Below are 23,437 nucleotides of genomic sequence, written 5' to 3'. Positions count from 1 at the left end.
TTTACTTTTGTCCGTTTTTCATATTTGTTCGCCACTTTATATTCTTTGATTTGAACATTTTTTTTATTTTTACATGGTAGTCACCACTTATCAAGGCTCAGAAGCCACTCGTGGATAAGGCTTATTATGTATACAGTAATCAATGGGGTAATATCGTAGTAATCGTTAGTAATGGAGATTTGATAAAGTGTCTTACTTAAGGGGACGGTTCATCAGGAATTTGTTTATGTTGGACTTGAAGACATCCAAGTTGTAGTCAGGTGGGAAACAGGCAAACAGAACAGAGTTCCACAGGCCTGCACTTCTAAGAAAGAAGCTTTGTTCATGGAATCTATGTTTTGATTTAGGCACAGATAAAGAATGGGGAAAATTATTGACAGTGGTTTCAGCTAGACGGGTGTTTATCGTGAAAGATTGGCGAGGGGGGACCAGAGATTGGAGCTCAGACGAGTACTTGTGATGGAAATAATGATAAAACAAAGACATGCTCGCAACGTCTCTTCTGTGGGAGAGAGGTTGCAGGGAAGAGAAAAGGGCACCCCTCACTAGGCTATGAAGTCTATTTTGTACTGACTTTGTTATCCAAAATCAAAAACCGGTCGTCACTCAAATACAAAGAATATGACCTGTTAATTTAAGTGTTCATGAAAAGAAAATTTGTCAATAGTAATCGCATCAAAATGTGTCAACATCCAGTTTCTTTTAATTGATTATGTTGTAATTAATTTAACTCAATAGGTTAACATTGCATAAGTAAAAATAGCTCATTTTTTTTAAATGAAAATCGCTGCAGACAAGGCATGAAGCCACTTAATGTAAGGAACTAAAAAGAATGAAAGATGATTATTGCAAAGACAGAAGATGCCTATTGGCATTGGTTTTGAAAAGACCAAAGTATATAGGTAAAAGGAAAACAGTGAGCAGGAATAGAGTTCCACAAGTCTTGGAAAGAAGCTATTGATAAAAGGAGCTACATTATAATAAGGTATCTAATCAACGAATTGATGGAGACCACTAGAACAACAAGTCAAACGAGCTGGAACAAAGGAAGCAGCAAATAGATCAGACAATTCTGATGAACACATGACATAATAGTATTTGTAGAAAAGACTGAGACTAGCAACATCACGTCTGTGAGAGAGATTGAAGAGAAGAAGAAAGGGGGGTGGGGTTCAATCAAATCACAGACACTACCTGCACCCTATCGTGAACACTCAAATTGGACAAACAATGACTTAGATTGCAAGGATCGTTATTATTAACGTTAAATATAATAAGTCAAACGTTAAAATAATAAATAAATAATAAAATATAAAATAATAATAGTAAACGTTAAATATAATAAGTCAAACGTTAAAATAATAAATGAATAATACAATATAAAATAATAAATAATAATAAACGTTAAATATAATAAGTCAAACTTAAAAATAATAAATAAATAATAAAATATAAAATAAATAATAATAGTAAACGTTAAATGTAATAAGTCAAACGTTAAAATAATAAATGAATAATAAAATATAAAATAATAAATAATAATAAACGTTAAATATAATAAGTCAAACGTTAAAATAATAAATGAATAATAAAATATAAAATAAATAATAATAGTAAACGTTAAATATAATAAGTCAAACGTTAAAATAATAAATAAATAATAAAATATAAAATAATACATAATAATAAACGTTAAATATAATAAGTCAAACGTTAAAATAATAAATGAATAATAAAATACAAAATAATAAATAATAATAATAATAAACGTTAAATATAATAAGTCAAACTTAAAAATAATAAATAAATAATAAAATATAAAATAAATAATAATAGTAAACGTTAAATGTAATAAGTAAAACGTTAAAATAATAAATGAATAATAAAATATAAAATAATAAATAATAATAAACGTTAAATATAATAAGTCAAACTTAAAAATAATAAATAAATAATAAAATATAAAATAAATAATAATAGTAAACGTTAAATGTAATAAGTCAAACGTTAAAATAATAAATAAATAATAAAATATAAAATAATAAATAATAATAATAAACGTTAAATATAATAAGTCAAACGTTAAAATAATAAATGAATAATAAAATACAAAATAATAAATAATAATAATAAACGTTAAATATAATAAGTCAAACGTTAAAATAATAAATAAATAATAAAATACAGAATAATAAATAATAATAATAAACGTTAAATATAATAAGTCAAACTTAAAAATAATAAATAAATAATAAAATATAAAATAAATAATAATAGTAAACGTTAAATGTAATAAGTCAAACGTTAAAATAATAAATGAATAATAAAATATAAAATAATAAATAATAATAAACGTTAAATATAATAAGTCAAACTTAAAAATAATAAATAAATAATAAAATATAAAATAAATAATAATAATAAACGTTAAATATAATAAGTCAAACGTTAAAATAATAAATGAATAATAAAATAAAAAATAATAAATAATAATAATAAACGTTAAATATAATAAGTCAAACATTAAAATAATAAATACATCAAATACAAAATAATAAATAATAATAATAAACGTTAAATATAATAAGTCAAACTTAAAAATAATAAATAAATAATAAAATATAAAATAAATAATAATAGTAAACGTTAAATGTAATAAGTCAAACGTTAAACATATAAATGAATAATAAAATATAAAATAATAAATAATAATAAACGTTAAATATAATAAGTCAAACGTTACAATAATAAATGAATAATAAAATATAAAATAATAAATAATGATAAACGTTAAATATAATGAGTCAAACGTTAAAATAATAAATGAATAATAAAATATAAAATAATAAATAATAATAAACGTTAAATATAATAAGTCAAACGTTAAAATAATAAATGAATAATAAATTACAAAATAATAAATAATAATAAACGTTAAATATAAAAAATCAAACGTTAAAATATTAAATAAATAATAAAATATAAAATAAATAATAGTAAACGTTAAATATAATAAGTCAAACGTTAAAATAATAAATGAATAATAAAATACAAAATAATAAATAATAATAAACGTTAAATATAATAAGTCAAACGTTAAAAAAATAAATAAATAATAAAATATAAAATAAATAATAATAGTAAACGTTAAATATAATACGTCAAGCGTTAAAATAATAAATGAATAATAAAATATAAAATAATAAATATTAATAAACGTTAAATATAATAAGTCAAACGTTAAAATAATAAATGAATAATAAAATACAAAATAATAAATAATAATAATAAACGTTAAATATGATAATTAATACTTAAAAATAATAAATAAATAATAAAATACAAAAAAATAAATAATAATAGTAAACGTTAAATATAATAATTTAAACTTAAAAATAATAAATAAATAATAAAATATAAAATAATAAATAATAATAAACGTTAAATATAATAAATCAAACGTTAAAATAATAAATTATTAATAAAATATAAAATAAATAATAGTAACCGTTAAATATAATAAGTCAAACGTTAAAATAATAAATGAATAATAAAATACAAAATAATAAATAATAATGAACGTTAAATATAATAAGTCAAACTTAAAAATAATAAATAAATAATAAAATATAAAATAAATAATAATAGTAAACGTTAAATGTAATAAGTCAAACGTTAAAATAATAAATGAATAATAAAATATAAAATAATAAATAATAATAAACGTTAAATATAATAAGTCAAACGTTAAAATAATAAATGAATAATATAATATAAAATAATAAATAATAATAAACGTTAAATATAATAAGTCAAACTTAAAAATAATAAATAAATAATAAAATATAAAATAAATAATAATAGTAAACGTTAAATATAATAAATCAAACGTTAAAATAATAAATAAATAATAAAATATAAAATAATAAATAATAGTAAACGTTAAATATGATAAGTCAAACGTTAAAATAATAAATGAATAATAAAATATAAAATAAATAATAATAGTAAACGTTAAATATAATAAGTCAAACGTTAAAATAATAAATAAATTATAAAATATAAAATAATAAATAATAATAAACGTTAAATATAATAAGTCAAACGTTAAAATAATAAATGAATAATAAAATATAAAATAAATAATAATAGTAAACGTTAAATATAATAAGTCAAACGTTAAAATAATAAATAAATAATAAAATATAAAATAATACATAATAATAAACGTTAAATATAATAAGTCAAACGTTAAAATAATAAATAAATAATAAAATATAAAATAATAAATAATAATAAAAATAAACGTTAAATATAATAAGTCAAACGTTAAAATAATAAATAAATAATAAAATATAAAATAATAAATAATAGTAAACGTAAAATATAATAAGTCAAACGTTAAAATAATAAATGAATAATAAAATACAAAATAATAAATAATAATAATAAACGTAAAATATGATAAGTCAAACGTTAAAATAATAAATAAATAATAAAATATAAAATAATAAATAATAGTAAACGTAAAATATAATAAGTCAAACGTTAAAATAATAAATGAATAATAAAATACAAAATAATAAATAATAATAATAAACGTTAAATATAATAAGTCAAACGTTAAAATAATAAATAAATAATAAAATATAAAATAATAAATAATAGTAAACGTTAAATATAATAAGTCAAACGTTAAAATAATAAATAAATAATAAAATATAAAATAATAAATAATAATAAACGTAAAATATAATAAGTCAAACGTTAAAATAATAAATGAATAATAAAATACAAAATAATAAATAATAATAATAAACGTTAAATATGATAAGTCAAACGTTAATATAATAAATAAATAATAAAATATAAAATAATAAATAATAATAAACGTTAAATATGATAAGTCAAACTTAAAAATAATAAATAAATAATAAAATATAAAATAAATAATAATAGTAAACGTTTAATATAATAAGTCAAACGTTAAAATAATAAATGAATAATAAAATATAAAATAATAAATAATAATAAACGTTAAATATAATAAGTCAAACGTTAAAATAATAAATAAATAATAAAATACAAAATAATAAATAATAATAGTAAACGTTAAATATAATAAATCAAACGTTGAAATAATAAATGAATAATAAAATACAAAATAATAAATAATAATAATAAACGTTAAATATGATAAGTCAAACGTTAAAATAATAAATAAATAATAAAATATAAAATAATAAAAAATAATAATAAACGTTAAATATGATAAGTCAAACGTTAAAATAATAAATAAATAATACAATATAAAATAATAAATAATAGTAAACGTTAAATATAATAAATCAAACGTTAAAATAATAAATAAATAATAAAATATAAAATAATAAATAATAATAATAAACGTTAAATATAATAAGTCAAGCGTTAAAATAATAAATAAATAATAAAATATAAAATAATAAATAATAGTAAACGTTAAATGTAATAAGTCAAACGTTAAAATAATAAATAAATAATAAAATATAAAATAATAAATAATAGTAAACGTTAAATATAATAAGTCAAACGTTAAAATAATAAATAAATAATAAAATATAAACTAATAAATAATAATAATAAACGTTAAATAGTATAAGTCAAACTTAAAAATAATAAATAAATAATAAAATATAAAATAAATAATAATAGTAAACGTTAAATATAATAAGTCAAACGTTAAAATAATAAATAAATAATAAAATACAAAATAATAAATAATAATAGTAAACGTTAAATATAATAAATCAAACGTTGAAATAATAAATTAATAATAAAATATAAAATAATAAATAATAATAAACGTTAAATTTAATAAGTCAAACGTAAAAATAATAAATGAATAATAAAATACAAAATAATAAATAATAATAATAAACGTTAAATATGATAATTCAAACTTAAAAATAATAAATAAATAATAAAATATAAAATAATAAATAATAGTAAACGTTAAATATAATAAGTCAAACGTTAAAATAATAAATGAATAATAAAATATAAAATAAATAATAATAGTAAACGTTAAATATAATAAGTCAAACGTTAAAATAATAAATGAATAATAAAATATAAAATAATAAATAATAATAATAAACGTTAAATATGATAAGTCAAACGTTAACATAATAAATAAATAATAAAATATAAAATAATAAATAATAGTAAACGTTAAATATAATAAATCAAACGTTAAAATAATAAATGAATAATAAAATACAAAATAATAAATAATAATAATAAACGTTAAATGTAATAAGTCAAACGTTAAAATAATAAATAAATAATAAAATATAAAATAATAAATAATAATAAACGTTAAATATAATAAGTCAAACGTTAAAATAATAAATAAATAATAAAATATAAAATAATAAATAATAATAAACGTTAAATATAATAAGTCAAACGTTAAAATAATAAATAAATAATAAAATATAAAATAATAAATAATAATAAACGTTAAATATAATAAGTCAAACGTTAAAATAATAAATGAATAGTAAAATACAAAATAATAAATAAATAATAATAAATGTTAAATATAATAAATCAAAGACTAAAACTGATTATAATAAATTAGAAAATAACTGTTCGATACTTACTCAATAATTCTCTCTTTTGGGTTAAACACACCCATGGAATTCAGACCCAATCGATCAATGACCTATATAAAAAAAAGATAATAATAATAACAACAGCAATAAAATCTAATATATAAAAGGCTATATATCTTTCTGTCTGTCTCCAAATTTTCAAACTCTATCTCCTCCGAAACTAAAAGTCGTAGAGCGGCGCTAGGGGCCTCACATGATTGACTTTTTTTTAAAGACTGTTCTTAATGGGTCTTTAGCCGATTAAAATAGTTTTTAAGGGGTTAAAAAGGGGTCAAAATTGAAAAAAAATCGTTACACATTTTGTACATCATCTTAGTTTATTTTTAACTTTTGATTAGTTTTGTATGCGTGTGACGTTGGTACAATGGTAACGTCACCAGCTTTGAATGCTACAATTTTGGTTTCGATTCTAGCTGAGGGCACCCATGTACATTGTTTTACTTTTGAAATCACGACTCTATAATAATATATGTTCTGCTTTTCCTGCTTTCCAACTGACTACAATATGGTTGTCTTCAAGTCCAATGTAAACAAGTTTTTGAAAAGCCATTCCCCTTAAGTTAACAAATTTACTGAATTTCCATTACTGACAATTACCATATTGTCCAATTGACTCCTGTACACTCTTTAACTCTTATCCTCGAGTGGCCCCTGGGCCTTAATAAGTGGTGATGCCTATGTACCCCCCCCCCCAAAAAAAAAATCTGGACAAATTAAAGTATCATATTTAAGCGTATTTTATGCTGGACCTAGCGACATAACTGCAGAATCCCTGAGGTGCAGATTATGTAATGAAAGGGAGGAAACATTAGCTCATATTATATCAGAATTTCCTACGCTAGCTCGACATCAATATAAAAACTGGAAGTATGACAAAGTCGCTCAGGTCCTACATTGGACGACTCATCAATAACTTACACATAAGTAATATATGTATGTGAGTATTTAGCAATATTGTATTGTGTATGTGTGTGCGTTGGTTTACCTTTTACCTGTTAGCATGTGTCAACAGGTAATAATCATTTTCTGTTCAGCTGACTGTTGCTAGTATGTAGGTATGTTTAAGGTCTGGTCGGCTTGAGAATTCTGAAGACAGCTGATTTGGTGACCAGATCTTATTAGCGTTTCTAAGTTTGCACTGGCTTATTACTTTCACATATATGTGTTACTTTTTGGGGGTTGAAAAGATTTTGATTGGTTGAAACTTCCTTGCTTTGAGGAGTAAGGAGGAAATCGAATTCCACCGAACCAGAGTAAGAAAGCGTGTAGACATTAATGCTATTTGTTCTTTAGCGTTTGTAAGAATCACATTGCGATTAAGTCGCCACAAATCTTTTAGACTAACATCAGATTTAAAGTTGAGCATCGACATTGTATAAACTATTGCCTTAGTAGTGTGTCCACTCTCTATTGGTGCCTAAACCTAAACATGGATTCCATGAACAAAGCTTCTTTTCTGGAAGTGCCTACCTGTGTAACTCTGTTCTGCTGGTCTACTTTCTAGCTAACTACAACATCGTCATCTTCAAGTCCAACATAAACAAGTCATTATTGAACTATTCTCATAAATAATATAATCATACAAAATTATCACTACAAATGATTATTGCACAACTGTCCGACCGACTACAATTCACACATTAATCCTTATCCTCGGGTGGCCTCTGGGTCTTGATATATGGTAACCCCTTTTGTAAACAACAAAAACAAAAAAAATATACAAATTAATGGGAAACGAAACAAACATTGATTAACTCAGTTTTAGTATAATAATAGGTGTATATGTTTTTGTTTATTTATTTATTTTTTTAATTTGTCAGTTATTTATATAAAATATTTTGGTTTTCAATAGGAGATATATTTTTTTGTATACAAGAAAGACAAGGGAGATATTTTTTTTATAAAATGGAAATTACATTTGTATGATTGGGAAATAATTTTTGTATTAAGGGCGATTTTTTTGTATAACAGTGAGGTAATTTTTGTATGCAGGGGAGATAATAATTTTATGTATAATAGAAAGACAATTTTTGTATACTAGGGAAATAATTTTTGTATAAAAGCGAAATAATTTTTGTATCAAGGGAGATAATCTTTGTATACAAACCAAATTAATCTTTTGATCTTCGTGCACAATGAAAAGTTCTTCTTTTTCGATATAAAAATCTGCAGTCACAAGAAATGACTGTAAAGGGACAAGGCCAACAATTTGAGAACCAACCACGGGAAGTTTCAGTTCCTGCAAATAAAAAAGTAATTTAATAAATTTAAATTATCAAATTTAAATTATACAAATTTAATTTATCAAACTCAAAATATCAAATCTAAATTATCAAATTTAAATGATTAAATTAGTGAGTTTCATGAAGCTTGCTATTTCTTCATATTGGTTGATATGATGAGAACAGGTGAAACACTTTTTAGACTTGCTGGACTATCACCCAAAGTATAAGGTCTGAATAGAAACCCTTGGTCACCATCACCACATGGACGCCATGTTTGAAATCAAAAAGTGCAAACTGGTATTAACTTACACACATATCAAATCCACGTATTTTGCATAAGTAACTTCGAAAGAATATTCCTGCTAAGTAATGTGCAACACTTGTTCTATAGATTTTAAGTGAAATTAGTTTTTAATTACATACACGTACGATCACTTATTAATTTTACTTATTGCGGACTATTATCCTCATCATTTTTTTTTTTTACTAGTTGTTTCACAACGTTTCAGCCAACTGGCTTTTGTCAGGTGGTAAATGCGACGGATAGGAACTCTGAATCTCCTAACTGCATCCACTGCAATTACTGCCTTCTGTAGTTGTTGTCATCTCACCACATTTTTGGCCAAGTAAGCGTCTGGCCGGCTTTGGGTAGGATTGAAACCGCTATCTTCAGACAATTCTCACCTGGAACTGTAGAGATTCAACGTCTCTATCAATTGTGCCACGGGCGATCAATGTTAAATTTTTTGGTCTTATAAATTCATGTTTATTATCTGATCTTCCATGGTCGGGTCCATACAGAATAGTATATATTATTTAATTGGAATTCATTGAGATGAGTGTTATTTATTAATTTTATTTATTGCGGACTATTATCCTCATCTTTTTTTTTATTAGTTGTATCACGACGTTTCCTAAAAAAAAAAAAAAAGAAAAGATGAGGATAATTATCCACAATAAATAAAATTATTAAATAATATTCATCTCAATGAATTCCAATTAAATAATATAAATGTACGATCACGTTTACCACAAAGGAATTCAGATGCACGTCATTAGTTTTTGGTAACTGATGACAGCAAATGGCTGAATATTACAATAAATAAAGCTTGTGGCTTTCAATTGTAGGCGTGTCCCTTTTCTTCCTGAGATTCTCATGGATGACTTTGCTCTTGAGGAAAAATCAACACTGAAACTTCTTAGTCGTTTTTTTTTTCATCAAATCTTTCTTGGAGTACATATATTAAATCCATTACTTTTTTGGCTTCTCGTAAAGTCTGTTGCTTCTATCACGCAAAAATTTTTCTCACACTTGACGTAATTCTCTATACCTACAAATCTACTATCAGACCAAAGCAATCCATTCATTTCATTTTTCTTGGTGTTTTAGCTGTGTAATCTGTTGCTCCTTTATTAATAAGGCCAACTCTTCATTTGGACGCTGCTGACTTTCCTGCTGTGATTTGAATAATTAAGCTATGACTTTGGAGAACTCTTCCCTGTTTAGATAATAATGTATATGCAACAATGAATATAGTTTTGATTTGTGTAACCCACAAATATAAGTTGAACAACAAAAAAAATTGAATCAACTTAGGTCTTTTTTATTCCATGTCTTGCTTTGACATGCGTAAGTCTGTGATAATCAACTTTTGATATACTTTTATATTTTATGAACAGAGTCTGTCGGCGAAACCTTTTTTTACTTTTCTTCTCAACACTTAATTGCCTGAGCAGCACTCTGACCTGCCAGGCCCAAACTTTGTCTATCTTCGCTGCTCTCCCAGTGGATCGAGCAGACAGGGTTCTCTTTCTTGCTTCCGTTGGGGTAAGTTAGTGGGTAGGGTGACGTGGGGTAGGGCGGGTGCTTCGTTTCTGCTCCCCTCTGTGGGCAGGGATGCCTATCCCTTCTCTCTCTTAATTGCGACGCGGCACTCTGACCCGCTAGCACCCACTGCGTCTTTCTTCTCTGCTCTCCCCCCTCGCGGGGGGATCTGAGCTGCTAACCCGACATCCCCGTGAGGGGAAGTCAAAAACTCTAATTTCTTCAAAGTCCGCTCCTCCCCCTCCTCCCCCTCCATTCCCCTGGGTTTTCTTTTCCCCCCACTACACTTTGGTCCGCGCCAGCGGCCAGTGCAACCGCCACGATGCCAGGCAGGAGGGGTACGTCACCCCCTATGCGCAGCATCTCAACTGCTAACGACTCCCTATGTGAGGGAGCTGATGCATCTCCCGGCGAGACGGCGCCAGGAAACAAGGTAGGGCCCCGGCGCGCGGCGACCTTGGAAGAAAGCGGGAGGGTAGGGCCGCAGCCCGCGGCGACCCCCCGAAAAGCACCTGCAACCGCTCCCCACGAGGGCAACCCAGCGGAAAAAGCTGCCGTTAAGTCACTAGCTGGGGAAAGTGCAGAACCCAGCCAACCAGCTGCACCCCAGGACGGCAGAACCAAGGGAGGAAGACCGGGGAACCCATCCCCCGCTCCCCCTAAGGGCGACTCCCCAACAGAAAAGGAGGAAAACAGCACCGCGGACCAAACCGAGGCGCTGGATGAAGATGTAATAGCCTCCATCTGCTCACTATTCGGCGGGGAAGACAGTGATTGGCCCCCCAACACTACCCAAGAGGACCAAATACGGAAAAGGGGTGACTCTCCGGCCAGTGGTAACAAAAGCAAGCTGGAAGGAGAGACACCCTTGACAGTACCCACCAAGGCTCCAGCTGGGAACACGGCACCAGAAGGGGAGACACCTCCATCCTCCAAGGGGACAGCCACCCAGCAAAGAAAGAAAATAAGAAAGGGGAGCGGCCCGAAGAGCAAACCAAGCCAGGACGAAACAACGCCAAGGACACAATGGCCTACTTTGCCTGGTAACGGCCCAGTTCCGAAGCCAAAAATGCCCATAACAGGAGAGAGCCCCACAACACCAGCTACGCCCCCCAACCCGAGTCCAGCTGACACCCACCAGGATGGAGGACCGGCATGGGGCCCCAAAGAGCAGCAAGGGAAGTTGACGCCCGAAGACTACAGAGCACTCTTCGACTCCACTTACAAGGAGTATACCCAGGGGAACAACATCCAACCCCTCCCGGGTCAAGTGGAAGTTCTGGAGAAAAGAGTGCTCTCGCTGATAACTTCAGACACCAAGACAAGGGGTCTGACGGGCGTCAACAAGGACACCATGATGAACGTGTTGCTGGAGCAGAACATTCCCGCCAACTACATCTGTAGAAGGAGTTACGCACAGTGGGATGTTCTGCTCCCCACCTCCGAAGACGCAGTCAGGCTGTCCAGGACCTGCCATCAGAGCAGGAACATAAAGCTCCAACCCATCTATATGAACAAGAGGAGAGCAAATGTTTCTGCTCTAAACGTCCCCTGCTATATGGAGGCCAAACAACTGGGGGCTATCCTAAGCCAGTATGGAGACGTAGAGGAAGTCACCCCGGTCCGCGGATTAAGAAACATCATGACCGGGGACTACAAAGTACAGATGGTCCTGGACAAGGCTGGATTCTACGCCATCCCAGCCACACTCAAGTTCGGAGAGTGGACACTCTCCCTTATAGTGGAAGGGAGGAGGCCTCATTGCTGGCTGTGCACACAACAAGGGCATATGGCGAAGGACTGTCCAAAGAGGAATGGAGGGAAGAAGCCCACAAAAGCGGCGGGAACAAGCGTGACAACAAATCAAGCCGCTGCTCCCGCGCCGGCCGCAAATCCTCCAGAGGCACCGACAGGCTGGGTGACGGTCGTAAAGAAAGGCAAGATCAACAAACAGCCATCCTTGCAGACAGTCACCCAAGACCAAGAACAACCGAAGAGCGAGACGGAGAAAATGGACACACAGACACCCTCCTCCTCAAACAAGAGGAAACTACCAGAATCTGAGGAGGAGGCCGCGTCAGAGGCAGAGGAAGAGACAACAACAGTCTCTATGGCCCTGAGTGCAACAGAGATCAGGAGGGCCAGGAGGAGGAAAAGCCGCAAGACACGCGCAAACCCTCCTACCCCCACTGAGACTGAGAAGGACTCCCTCGCAACAACAACACAGGATGAGCCCCCTGTGATCCCAACACCCCAGCAACCCGAACAACCTTCCCCCTCTCCTATAAAGGCCCCAAGAAACTCTTCCCGCCCCTCATCCTGTGACAGGAGCCAAAAAGAAGAAAACGAGCAGGCTACCCCCTCCCCAAGCGCTCAGCCTCCCCATCAACCAAAAGAGATCCCCTCCCCCACTCCCAAAGTCCGCACTGAACGGACCAAAAAGCTCCCCTTCCTGCCAGGAAGCAGGATTTGTGAAACAGACCCTCTCCAACCGGCTCCGGACCTTAAAGGACAACAGAAGGTCCGGTACAATAAACTTAAAAACTTTGAAAAAGTCGGTGGAGACCTAGTAACAGACCCCACTAAATTCAAGGACGCTCCCTTGTTGACCACTTTCGTTAGGGTCAACAAGGACGGTAGGACTGGAGGAATGTGGGCAATGATTAAGGCAGCGAAGAATGCGATCCCAGGCCAGCAGCTGGTGGATAGGGACCATCCTTCACTGACCAACATTTTCTTTAAATGTGAGGGTAGAATCCCCATGTATGTACACCCATCGCTATACAGGGCACTCAAACTAACCTTCCCCCTGGACGTGGGGGCGTGGCCAAGGATGGATCACCTTCATCGGTTTTACTTACCGGCAGCCTTGGTCAGGCCTGCCATGTCCTCACTGCCCAGGATTTCAGACCCGTCTGTGACAGTGCTTAAGGTAAGTGATCATGTCTTTGAACTTGGCTACATTGAATGTGAGGGGCATCAGGTGTCAAAGCAAGGCCTCGCGCGTTGTGAGAGACTTGGTGTCCCTCAAGGTAGATATTGCCGCTATCCAGGAGACCCACTTTGTTTGTGACGCGGATTGTCAGGTGCTGGTAAACGATTACGATGTCTACTCAGCATATGGCAATACCTATAGTCGTGGAATCTCCTTGCTAGTGAGTCGCACCCTGTCAGCGTCGGTGAATGTTGTTCACGCAGGCGAGGACGGGCGGGCGCTTGTTGTTGATGTTGCTGTTAATTGTAGTGTTTTTCGGATTGTTGCTGTTTATGCTCCCAATGCTGCTGTAGAGAGGGCAACCTTTTTTCGACGGTTGGAGGGCTTCTTAGTGGATCCGGAACGGTTAGTTTTAATGGGGGATTGGAATGCAATCCTTGATCCCAAAATAGATAAGGTCGGGGGGACTAGCGGGTCGGCGTGGTGTGACAGCAGTCTGTCTGACCTGATGGCCTCGTGCGATCTCGTCGACAGATTTCGTCTGGATCATCTGGGGCGGGAGATGTGGACGTGGCATCCTGTAGTGCCTTCCCATCCAAGCACTTACTTGGATCGGATGTTAGTTAGAAGAGGCGATGTAGACTTCCTATCTTGCCCCACGTTCCACTTGCTAGGACACTCGGACCATAAACTTGTTATGGCCCGTTTGAGCTTAAGTGCTAGGCCTAAACTGGCCGGATACTGGAAGTTCAACAGCACCTTGTTGGAGCTGGAGGACTACCGGTCGAAGGTCACTGAGCTAATTCAGCGGGCTTTAGTGGGGGCGGTTACAGGGAGTAAGTGGTGGGTTAGTCTCAAGGCCAAAATTAGGCGCTTCTCTGTCCAGTATAGCCAACGCCTCGCGATAGATAAGGCTAAGGCAAAGAAGCGTTTAGAGGATAAGCTGACCCGGGCGGTGGAGGGGGGGGGACCCCCTAGAGCTAGCACTAGCTAAACAAGATCTCAACCGCTTGGCTAGCGAGCGGTATGAAGGTCAAGTAGTTAGGGCTAGGTTAAACAAAGTTTCTAACGAGGCTGTGAATGTTGACGCTGTTGAGCGTAAGGCTGCTTTAAGGCGCGGTTTGGATGGGTACATTCGTAAAGTACATAACCTGGAAGGACACCCCTTAGTATCGACTCGGGAGATCTGCGAGGGGTTTCGGGAGCATCTATCGGTGCGCTTCACCCAACTACCCGGACTCAGGGTTGATGAGTTTGGCAGCTATTTGGCTGACTCGCCCCGCCTCACGGCGGCTCGGGCGGCTAGCTGTGATGGTCTTATTACTGAACATGAGGTCATTACTGCGTTGAAGCAGGTCGGCTATAACAAATCCCCGGGGCTTGATGGTTTACCCTACGAGTTTTACTTGAGGCTGTCGCCCATGTTGGTCCCTATTCTGAAGGATAGGTTCAACCATTGGTTTGCCCAGGGTTCCATCCCTGGACAGGTGACCAAGGGTGTGATCACATTGCTGAGGAAAGGTCAACGGCATGGTGGGAGGGAAAACTTTGATGATTTTAGGCCCTTGACTCTGCTAAACACAGAGTTAAAGATTTTGGTAAAGATTCTTGCGAATCGCTTGCAGGTTGTCATCACTGACTTGATCGAACCGGACCAGACTTATGCTGTGAAGGGGAGATCGATTCAAGACAATTTGCACTTGATACGCTCGATCATAGAGGGGACAGAAGACGACGCCGAAGCCGCGCTGATCAGTTTGGATCAGTCCAAGGCATTCGATAGGGTCGACCATCGGTTCCTAGGATCTGTGCTAGAGGCCGCCGGATTTAATCCGGACTTCCGCAAGTGGATCTTTGTTCTGTATGACAGGCCGACGGTAGCGGTGCAGATCAACGGTAAGCTGTCAGAGTCATTCGCTGTCTCTCGATCGGTGCGACAGGGTTGTCCGCTGTCGCCTCTGTTGTATGTCCTGGCGTTGGAACCCCTCCTTCGCAAGTTAAGGGACGAGGCGGCTACACCAGTCCTGCGCGGAATAGCTCTCCCTGGAGGCACACGAGCCAGGGTTTCCGCGTTCGCCGATGACGTCACCGTGTTCGTGTCTTGCCTCACGGACGTTCAAGCGGTGGTCGAGGCGCTCGCTCGATACGAAGAAGTAACAGGGGCCATCTTCAACCGTAGCAAGTCTGTTGGCCTGCGGTTGGGGGCCTGGACCGGGGTAAACTCGCTTCCAGGTATTTTCAGCTGGACCGATGGACCGGTCCGCATTCTCGGTGTCTGGTTTGGACCGGGACTTCAGCTGGAAAAGAATTGGTCGGAAGTACAGTCTAAGGTCAAATCGTCAGTAAAGACTTGGATTGGAAGGAAATTGTCCTTGAAGGGTCGGGCGGAGGCGTGTGCTACATACGTCTTTCCGCTCATCCTTTACCGTTTGTCTGTACTTCCTCTCCCTGCAGAACGACTAACCCGCTTACAAGGGCGCCTCGATTCACTTTTGTGGAACGAGGGTAAGCATTATGTCTGCAGAGAGGTCTGTGTTCAAAATCCGAGCGAGGGAGGCCTGGGTCAGCCCAGTCTCTTGTGTCATAGAAACGCCGAGAGATTGGCTTTCCTGGGTCGTTCGCTTGAAGGAGACGCTCCTTGGGTCCCTGTGGTTGAGAACTCATTTCCCAATCTCAAACCCAACCCTTCGGTAGAAGGTCGTCGTAGACCGAAGGGGGAGTCCAAGTTCTTCTCCGAATGCCGAACCGCTCTTAGAGCTTTGCCGGGGACCAATGTCCTCGATCAGCCAAGGAAGAAACTGTATCGGGATTTAGTGGAGGGGACCGCGAAGGATCCACTTTGTAGGCGGATGGGATGGTCGATGGAGGTTGTCTGTTCTCAATGGCGTTGGGCGCCGGGACGGGAGATTCTGAATAACTCGGAATTCTCCCTGACTTGGCGACTGGTCCGAAATGCGCTGCCCCTCTTCGACGTGCTTTTCCGGTATAAAGAAAATACCAGCCGCTTCTGTCCGTGCTGTGACGAACGCGAGCCCGAAACAATCGAGCACGCGTTTTTTAGTTGCAGCCGGATACAGCCCCTATTAAAGTACGTCGAGGGGGTAACAGCTCGCATCGATGCCGAGTGTCTGCTCGATCTCGACGTAGGAACTTTTGTGTACAACATGGAGCCGCCGTTCCCCAGGGAGGAAAGTTTGGTTTTCCTGGCGATCCTAGCAGTAGCGCGCATGACCATTTGGATCGCGCGCCTCAAGTTGGTCCACGAAGGGACATCTGTTCCTGATCGGGATCTGATCGTTTACTTTAAACATTTGCTTAAAGTAAAGATCAGATGCGATTGGAATTTGACAAGAGGTGGGTGCACAGCACTAGTTTGTGCATCCGTCGAGGAGCCAAGTTTCAATACGTGTTCCCTCCTTAGGCATGGCATGGGCGGTGCTGGGTCCTACGGAACCCATCCCGCCTAGGTTAGCATTATAAGTTCAGTAAAGTAACTCTTGACTGGTGGTACAAATGAGATCCTGTTCCTGATTTTATTTTTTGGTATTAGAGAACCTCTGAGTCTGCTCAACCCCCCTGCTCCTCATCTTTATTTTCTGATGCCCCCGGTCATCCCCCTACTCAGAGGTCACCTCCCTACCCCCTCCATCCGTTGCTTTATTTTCTCCCACCTCCATTAAGGCGACTTCCCCAAACCCCATTAGGGATGCTCTGCTTGTTTTCGGTTCCCCGGAAAACAGTGGGGGATCTAGCCACATAGAATAGTACAGGGGGGTCTTACTAACAACACATTAGTAGTTTTTTCCTTATTTTTGAAATGAACATTTTCATTAGTTTTTTTCCCACTCCACGAACATTTTATGCCAATTAATTCAAGAACTCTTTCTAATGAAATCGAACTTTATTTTCTCACACATACACAAAAAAAAAAAAAAAAAAAATGCACACACAACATACAGAAATGAATATACAAATTGCACATAGTTAAATTTTACATTGAACGCTGGGGTTATTAGTTAGATTAGGATCCACAGAGTGATTGAGGTATTTTGGTAAATGTTGCCAGTCAAGAGTAAGACTTCAAAGTCTCATCTGTTACATAGTCAAAAAGACCCTGTACCCTCCCCCTCCCAATTTCTTGTAGGGCCTTGTGCCTAATTTTGTTGAATTGAATTTTTTGTACGTTTTTTATGTTCAATTTTTTCTTTCTCAATAAAATATATAAACAAGATCAAAGTGTAGTATCTGTTCTTCAGATGCTGCAAGCTATGACTAGCTATGACTAGCAAAGACCAGATGTGGGGGCAACCCCACATGCCTGACCATTAACCAGCTCCCATTTCCCACCTCTCGGGAGCTGGTCCCCTTTTTCCCTTCCCCCTCCCTTCACTCCTCACATTAAAAATCGGCCTTGTGCCTAATTTGCTCGGTGGGGGAGCAAATAAATACCATCTGTTCTTCAGATGCTGCACTTCATTTTCTTGTTCTCTTTCGGTGGAGGAGAAATCCTTCACGACTGAGACAATTTTTATTTTTGTACCTTTTCTCCACATTAAAAAACGACCCTGGTGTCTAACTCTGTCCCGTGGGGAGGCATAGTAAATAGGTACTTCACTTGCAGCACAAAAAACGTGTTTTTATTACTTCTTGTTTTCATATCTTGGCTGGTGAATCTCTATCCCATTTGAAGGTTCTTGATAAAGTGCAGAAAATGCATCTGTAATTTGATTGGCCTCATCTTTTTTTTCTTCTCTGAATCCTCTCTCTCACAAACGTGATGTTGCTAGTCATATTTATGTCTCGGCAGTAGAGTGAAAAGCATATCTTATTTTTCTTTTATTAATATTATTGGAATTTTTTCCTTTTTTCCCTTGTACACATTTTTGTGAATTTTTCCATGGGTTTCTGCCTTTGGATTATTTTGGACCATCTTCCAATTACGGGATTTTGGATTTTACTTGTACAAATGGAAATTCAATTAACTTTCTTGAAGTTATATATTTGGATTTTACCGTCACTGGATTATTTATCTTCCACCAGACTATCCATTCACATGTAATCACCTTTTTCTTCACCATATTCCCTCTGCTTCACTTTTTTGTTATCAAGTAAGATCTTTGACTTACTTGTTGTTTCATCAAATACTTTTGCATGCAAAATCCGATCCCGCATTTTGCTAATTCCTACCCTCTGATGAGAAGGAAAGTATTTCTTCAAAACTCCGAGGATTAAGGACTATCTACTTATCTAGTGTTTCCTTTTCAGATTAAATATGTTTTTAACTCTTTTTCAACGTGCTTTTTAGCATGTTTTATTAACTGTTTGCTCGTATATATATATATATATATATATATATATATATATATATATATATATGAACTCTCCCATCGATTTCGATGTATGAGGTTCCATCACAATTTGCTGTTTTGATATCTCTTTGTAATACACATCCTTATTCCCGTATCAGTTTTCCAAGAACTGCAGGCTTGTGGAATGCTATTCCTTCTGACTGTTTTCATTCTATCTATAACCTTGGTCTTTTAAAAACTAAGGTCAATAGGAATCTCCTGCCTTTGTAATAATCATCTTTTGTACTTGTTAGCTCCTTACATCAAGTGGTTTCATGCCTTGTCTGGAGCGATTTCTATAAAAAATGACTCTTTACTAAAACCTGACCGAGGTCATATAAAATCACACTATGTAAGGTTTGTACGTATAGTGGGGCAGATTGCTGAAACAATCTTTCACTTGGTGATAGAAGCACAAAAATTGAAATTTGTCAGGTTTGTTTCTGCAGCCATCTTGAATTTTATGATGTCTAATAGTCTTTTCTGAAAATGTATGTTCTGAACGTCATTTGTGCCAATTTTGGTGCTTGTATCACTAAGTGAAAGATTCTCATGGAATATTGAGATAACCTGCCCCACTAGTATATCTTAGGTAATTTCTGGGATTAAGTTGGACACACAGTAAGACAACTAATCTTTATATAATAGATAAATTATTACAAGTTAAGTGTTAGGGCTACCCTAGTTATAGTCACAGTTGTAAAATGATACTTGTGCATCATATAAACTGTTTTATATATATTTTTAAATCTCCATTTGCATATGACATAAGAATGAATTCATGAACAAAGCTTCTTTCTTAGAACTGCACGTCTGTGGAACTCTTTATTGTTTCCCTGCTTTCCAGCTGACTACAATAAAATGCGCTAGTTATATATATATATATATATATATATATATATATATGATAATCTTAACCAGATGAAAATGCTCAATATTCCATATAGAGCATCGGTATATGAGGAAATTAAAATTTTGCAAATTAGAATTTATAACATTTATTATTCGAAAAAAGGGATACAGATTAAAAGATTATTCTTAATCCATAGAGTTTCAAAGAATGGCGCTCATCATCAGAGGAAAACAATTAGCAAAATAACATTTATATAGACTATACTATATATATATATATATATAACATTTATATAGACTATACTCTCTCTCTCTATATATATATATATAACATTTATATAGACTATACTATATATATATATATAACATTTATATAGACTAGCTATAATTTTGCTGGTTAGCACATGCTTTGAAAGTTTGAATATATATATATATATATCAATATATATATATATATATATATATATATATTGATATATAATTATAAATATAAAAATAAATATATAAATATATATATAAATATAATATATATTTAAATAAATATATAAAGAAATATAATATTATATATATCCATTATTTATACATAAGTAAATATATAAATTAATATATATATATACTAGTTGGTAGCCCGGCGTTGCCCAGTCATACAATATGCTTAAACATGATATTTTATTTTATTTTATGCAGATTGCATATGTATTATTATAGAATCAGTCCTCTATTAAGTATTATATTATTCGAGGAAAAATTTGACTCGTGGACTAATTCGCAAAAGAAAAAAAAAATAATAATGATAATGCTGTTCATCAAATTCCATCTGCGTTTGTTTACACTATCATGTCAGCTAATATTTAGGCTTGACGATGAATGCCCTGGAAAAGTCACTTCTGATTAATGTTTAGTTTTAAAATATGCAAACGAAGAAATGATTTGCAGCGATTTTAAATGGTACCTCTTCTTTTATTGTAAATTGAACTCATTAAAAAGAAGAAAAAAACTAAAATAAAATGGTTAGGTACAACCGATTATAATAAAGCTGTTATTTTTTTAGAAAAAAAATGATTTGCTGAAATTTTATTATCTCTCTTGGACGGTATAACGTAAAATATTCCACTGTAAAAATTATTGTTTTTTTTTTTATCTATAAGAGAGAAAAGACTATTTTTAAGATCGGATTTTTTCGATATTCGATTCTTATAGGATGAATTTCTGTACAAAATATATCTAAGAACACTGCCAGATGTATAAATTACCTTTGAAATTTGCAAAAGATGAGCTCAGCCGTTTCGGAACCTATGAGAAAGGAACTCACACACACACACAAAATGACTTATATAAATTACCTTTGAAATTTGCAAAGATATATATATATATATATATATATATATAATGCTAACTATATATATATATATATATATATATATATATATATATATAATGCTAACTATATATATATATATATATATATATATATATAATGCTAACTATATATATATAATATATATATATATATATAATGCTAACTATATATATATATATATAATGCTAACTATATATATATAATATATATATATATAATGCTAACTATATATATATATAATATATATATATATATATAATGCTAACTATATATATATATAATATATATATATATATAATGCTAACTATATATAATATATATATATATATAATGCTAACTATATATATATAATGCTAACTATATATATATAATATATATATATTATATATATATATATATAATGCTAACTATATATATATATATATATATATATATATATATATATATATTATATATATATATATATATATGTGGACCTTGATGATATTACTCACCTTTGCATCCTTTTTAATCTCTTCAAAAACCACATGTAAGGGTGTAACTTCATAGTCAAGCAAATTCAAAGAGACCTGCGCCATGTTATTTTCCTTGAGATACCATCCGATTCCTTGCACTTTCTTCAATCGTCCAGGCTGCAGAAATAACGAATCAAGACAAAAGTTATGTTAAATACAATTGCTGTAAACTATAATGAAAACATGATCCCAATAAGAAATATTCAGCTTTATTCTTTTCAGTATTTTTTTTTTTATTCAAATGCCCCTTGGGAGAATCTCCAACACCAATAGTACATTGTCCAGGCGATTGATCCTACACCTTTCCGACACAAGCTCGATTTCTCAACACCTAAAACAACATGGCTGTCCACATTCCCAGTTCAGAAAGGTTTTAGTTGAAAACACAAAAATCATCCATATGGATTCAAATGTTAAAAGATTAAAAATACTGGAAGCACTATATATAAAAACTAAACAACCAAAAATAAACAATGTAAATTTTGAAAGTAGTAGTAACATTTTGAAGTGCCTAGGTACATAATCACCCAATATGATGATTGCAACGTCTTTTCAGACGAGTGCCACTCCCTCAGACACTTAATGTTCATGAGCCCAAATGTCTGAGGGAGTATCTATACAAAGATGGCGTTACAGAGTTTTAGCTTTGCACGACAGCTAAGTCTCTCTCTCTCGGTTCAAAATGCTGACATCCAGCAACAAGCAAGAGCAAGATAGCCAGCAACAAGTTAAATAGCAGACCGGCTTAATGCGGGTACTGGTCTCCCGCTTTACGATTTTTTAAATTAGAGATTTGCTTCTCCTAGAAAGGTTGCCTTCACTACAGCTTACGGGACCCCTCTCCACCCCAACACACATACATACACACAAACACACACGGTGCTAGTTGGCCGTTGATCCCGAAAAAGAGTCCATTCACTCTTTGGAAGGTCTTGTTTTTAATCCTTCAGGGAGACTAGCCACCCTCCTCACCAAACAAGTCTGGTGCGGGAACCAGTTTAGTCGCCGGCGATCCGACCATGAGGCAAGTAGTATTGGGTTACATGGTACCAGTAGCGTATGAAATGACCTGACCATAATCACCCAATATATATATATATATATATATATATATATATATATATATATATATATTCTAAGGAATTCTGCCTTTTGGATCATTTTGGACCATTTGGAACTTACCTGTTGAATTGGAAATTTTTAATTCGACCGTGTTTGGATTTTACCATTCTTGGATTTTTTACCCTTCACCGGACTATCCATTCATGTGAAATCTTTTTATCATTTTTCTTTTACCTCCTATTCCCCTTACCTCACCCTTTTTTTAACCAAGTAAGATCTGTGACTTACTTGTAGTTTCATTAAATACTTTTACATGCAAAATCCGATCCCGCATTTTGCTAATTCCTGCCCTCTGATGAGAAGGAGAGTATTTCTTCGAAACTCCGCGGATTAAGGACTATCCACTTATCTTGTGCTTCCTTTTTAAAATTAAATCCGTTTTTAACTCTTTTTCAAGATGTCTTTTAACATGTTTTATTGATCATTTGTTCATATATATATATATATATGAAGTGTCTTAAAGTCTCTCTATTTCTTCATTCTATGCACAATTTATCTTTCTTTTAATAATCATATTCTGAACTCACTCTTTTTTTCCTTGTACCAATTTGTGAATTATTTCACGGAATTTTGGCTTTTGGATTACACCGAAACAT

General features: G+C 33.4%; 1 protein-coding gene across 1 annotated transcript in view; it reads right to left on the bottom strand.

The window, feature by feature from the left end:
- The window catches only part of LOC145263785 (formimidoyltransferase-cyclodeaminase-like), a 75,502-nt gene that overhangs the window by 16,773 nt on the left and 35,292 nt on the right, over positions 1–23,437 (bottom strand). The window contains exons 6-8 of the mRNA XM_080120840.1: positions 21,699–21,836; positions 8,767–8,898; positions 6,648–6,709 (exon numbers count right to left, since the gene is read on the bottom strand). Of these exons, the coding sequence (XP_079976966.1) occupies positions 6,648–6,709; positions 8,767–8,898; positions 21,699–21,836 (332 nt within the window). The remainder of the gene's footprint in view (positions 1–6,647; positions 6,710–8,766; positions 8,899–21,698; positions 21,837–23,437) is intronic.

The sequence above is a fragment of the Euprymna scolopes genome, chromosome 39 (assembly GCF_053919585.1).
Source record: "Euprymna scolopes isolate OS-2025 chromosome 39, ASM5391958v1, whole genome shotgun sequence".
NCBI classification, from domain to species: domain Eukaryota; kingdom Metazoa; phylum Mollusca; class Cephalopoda; order Sepiida; family Sepiolidae; genus Euprymna; species Euprymna scolopes.
Note: the sequence above shows the minus strand (reverse complement) of the source record. Positions and strands in the feature narration are given on the sequence as shown.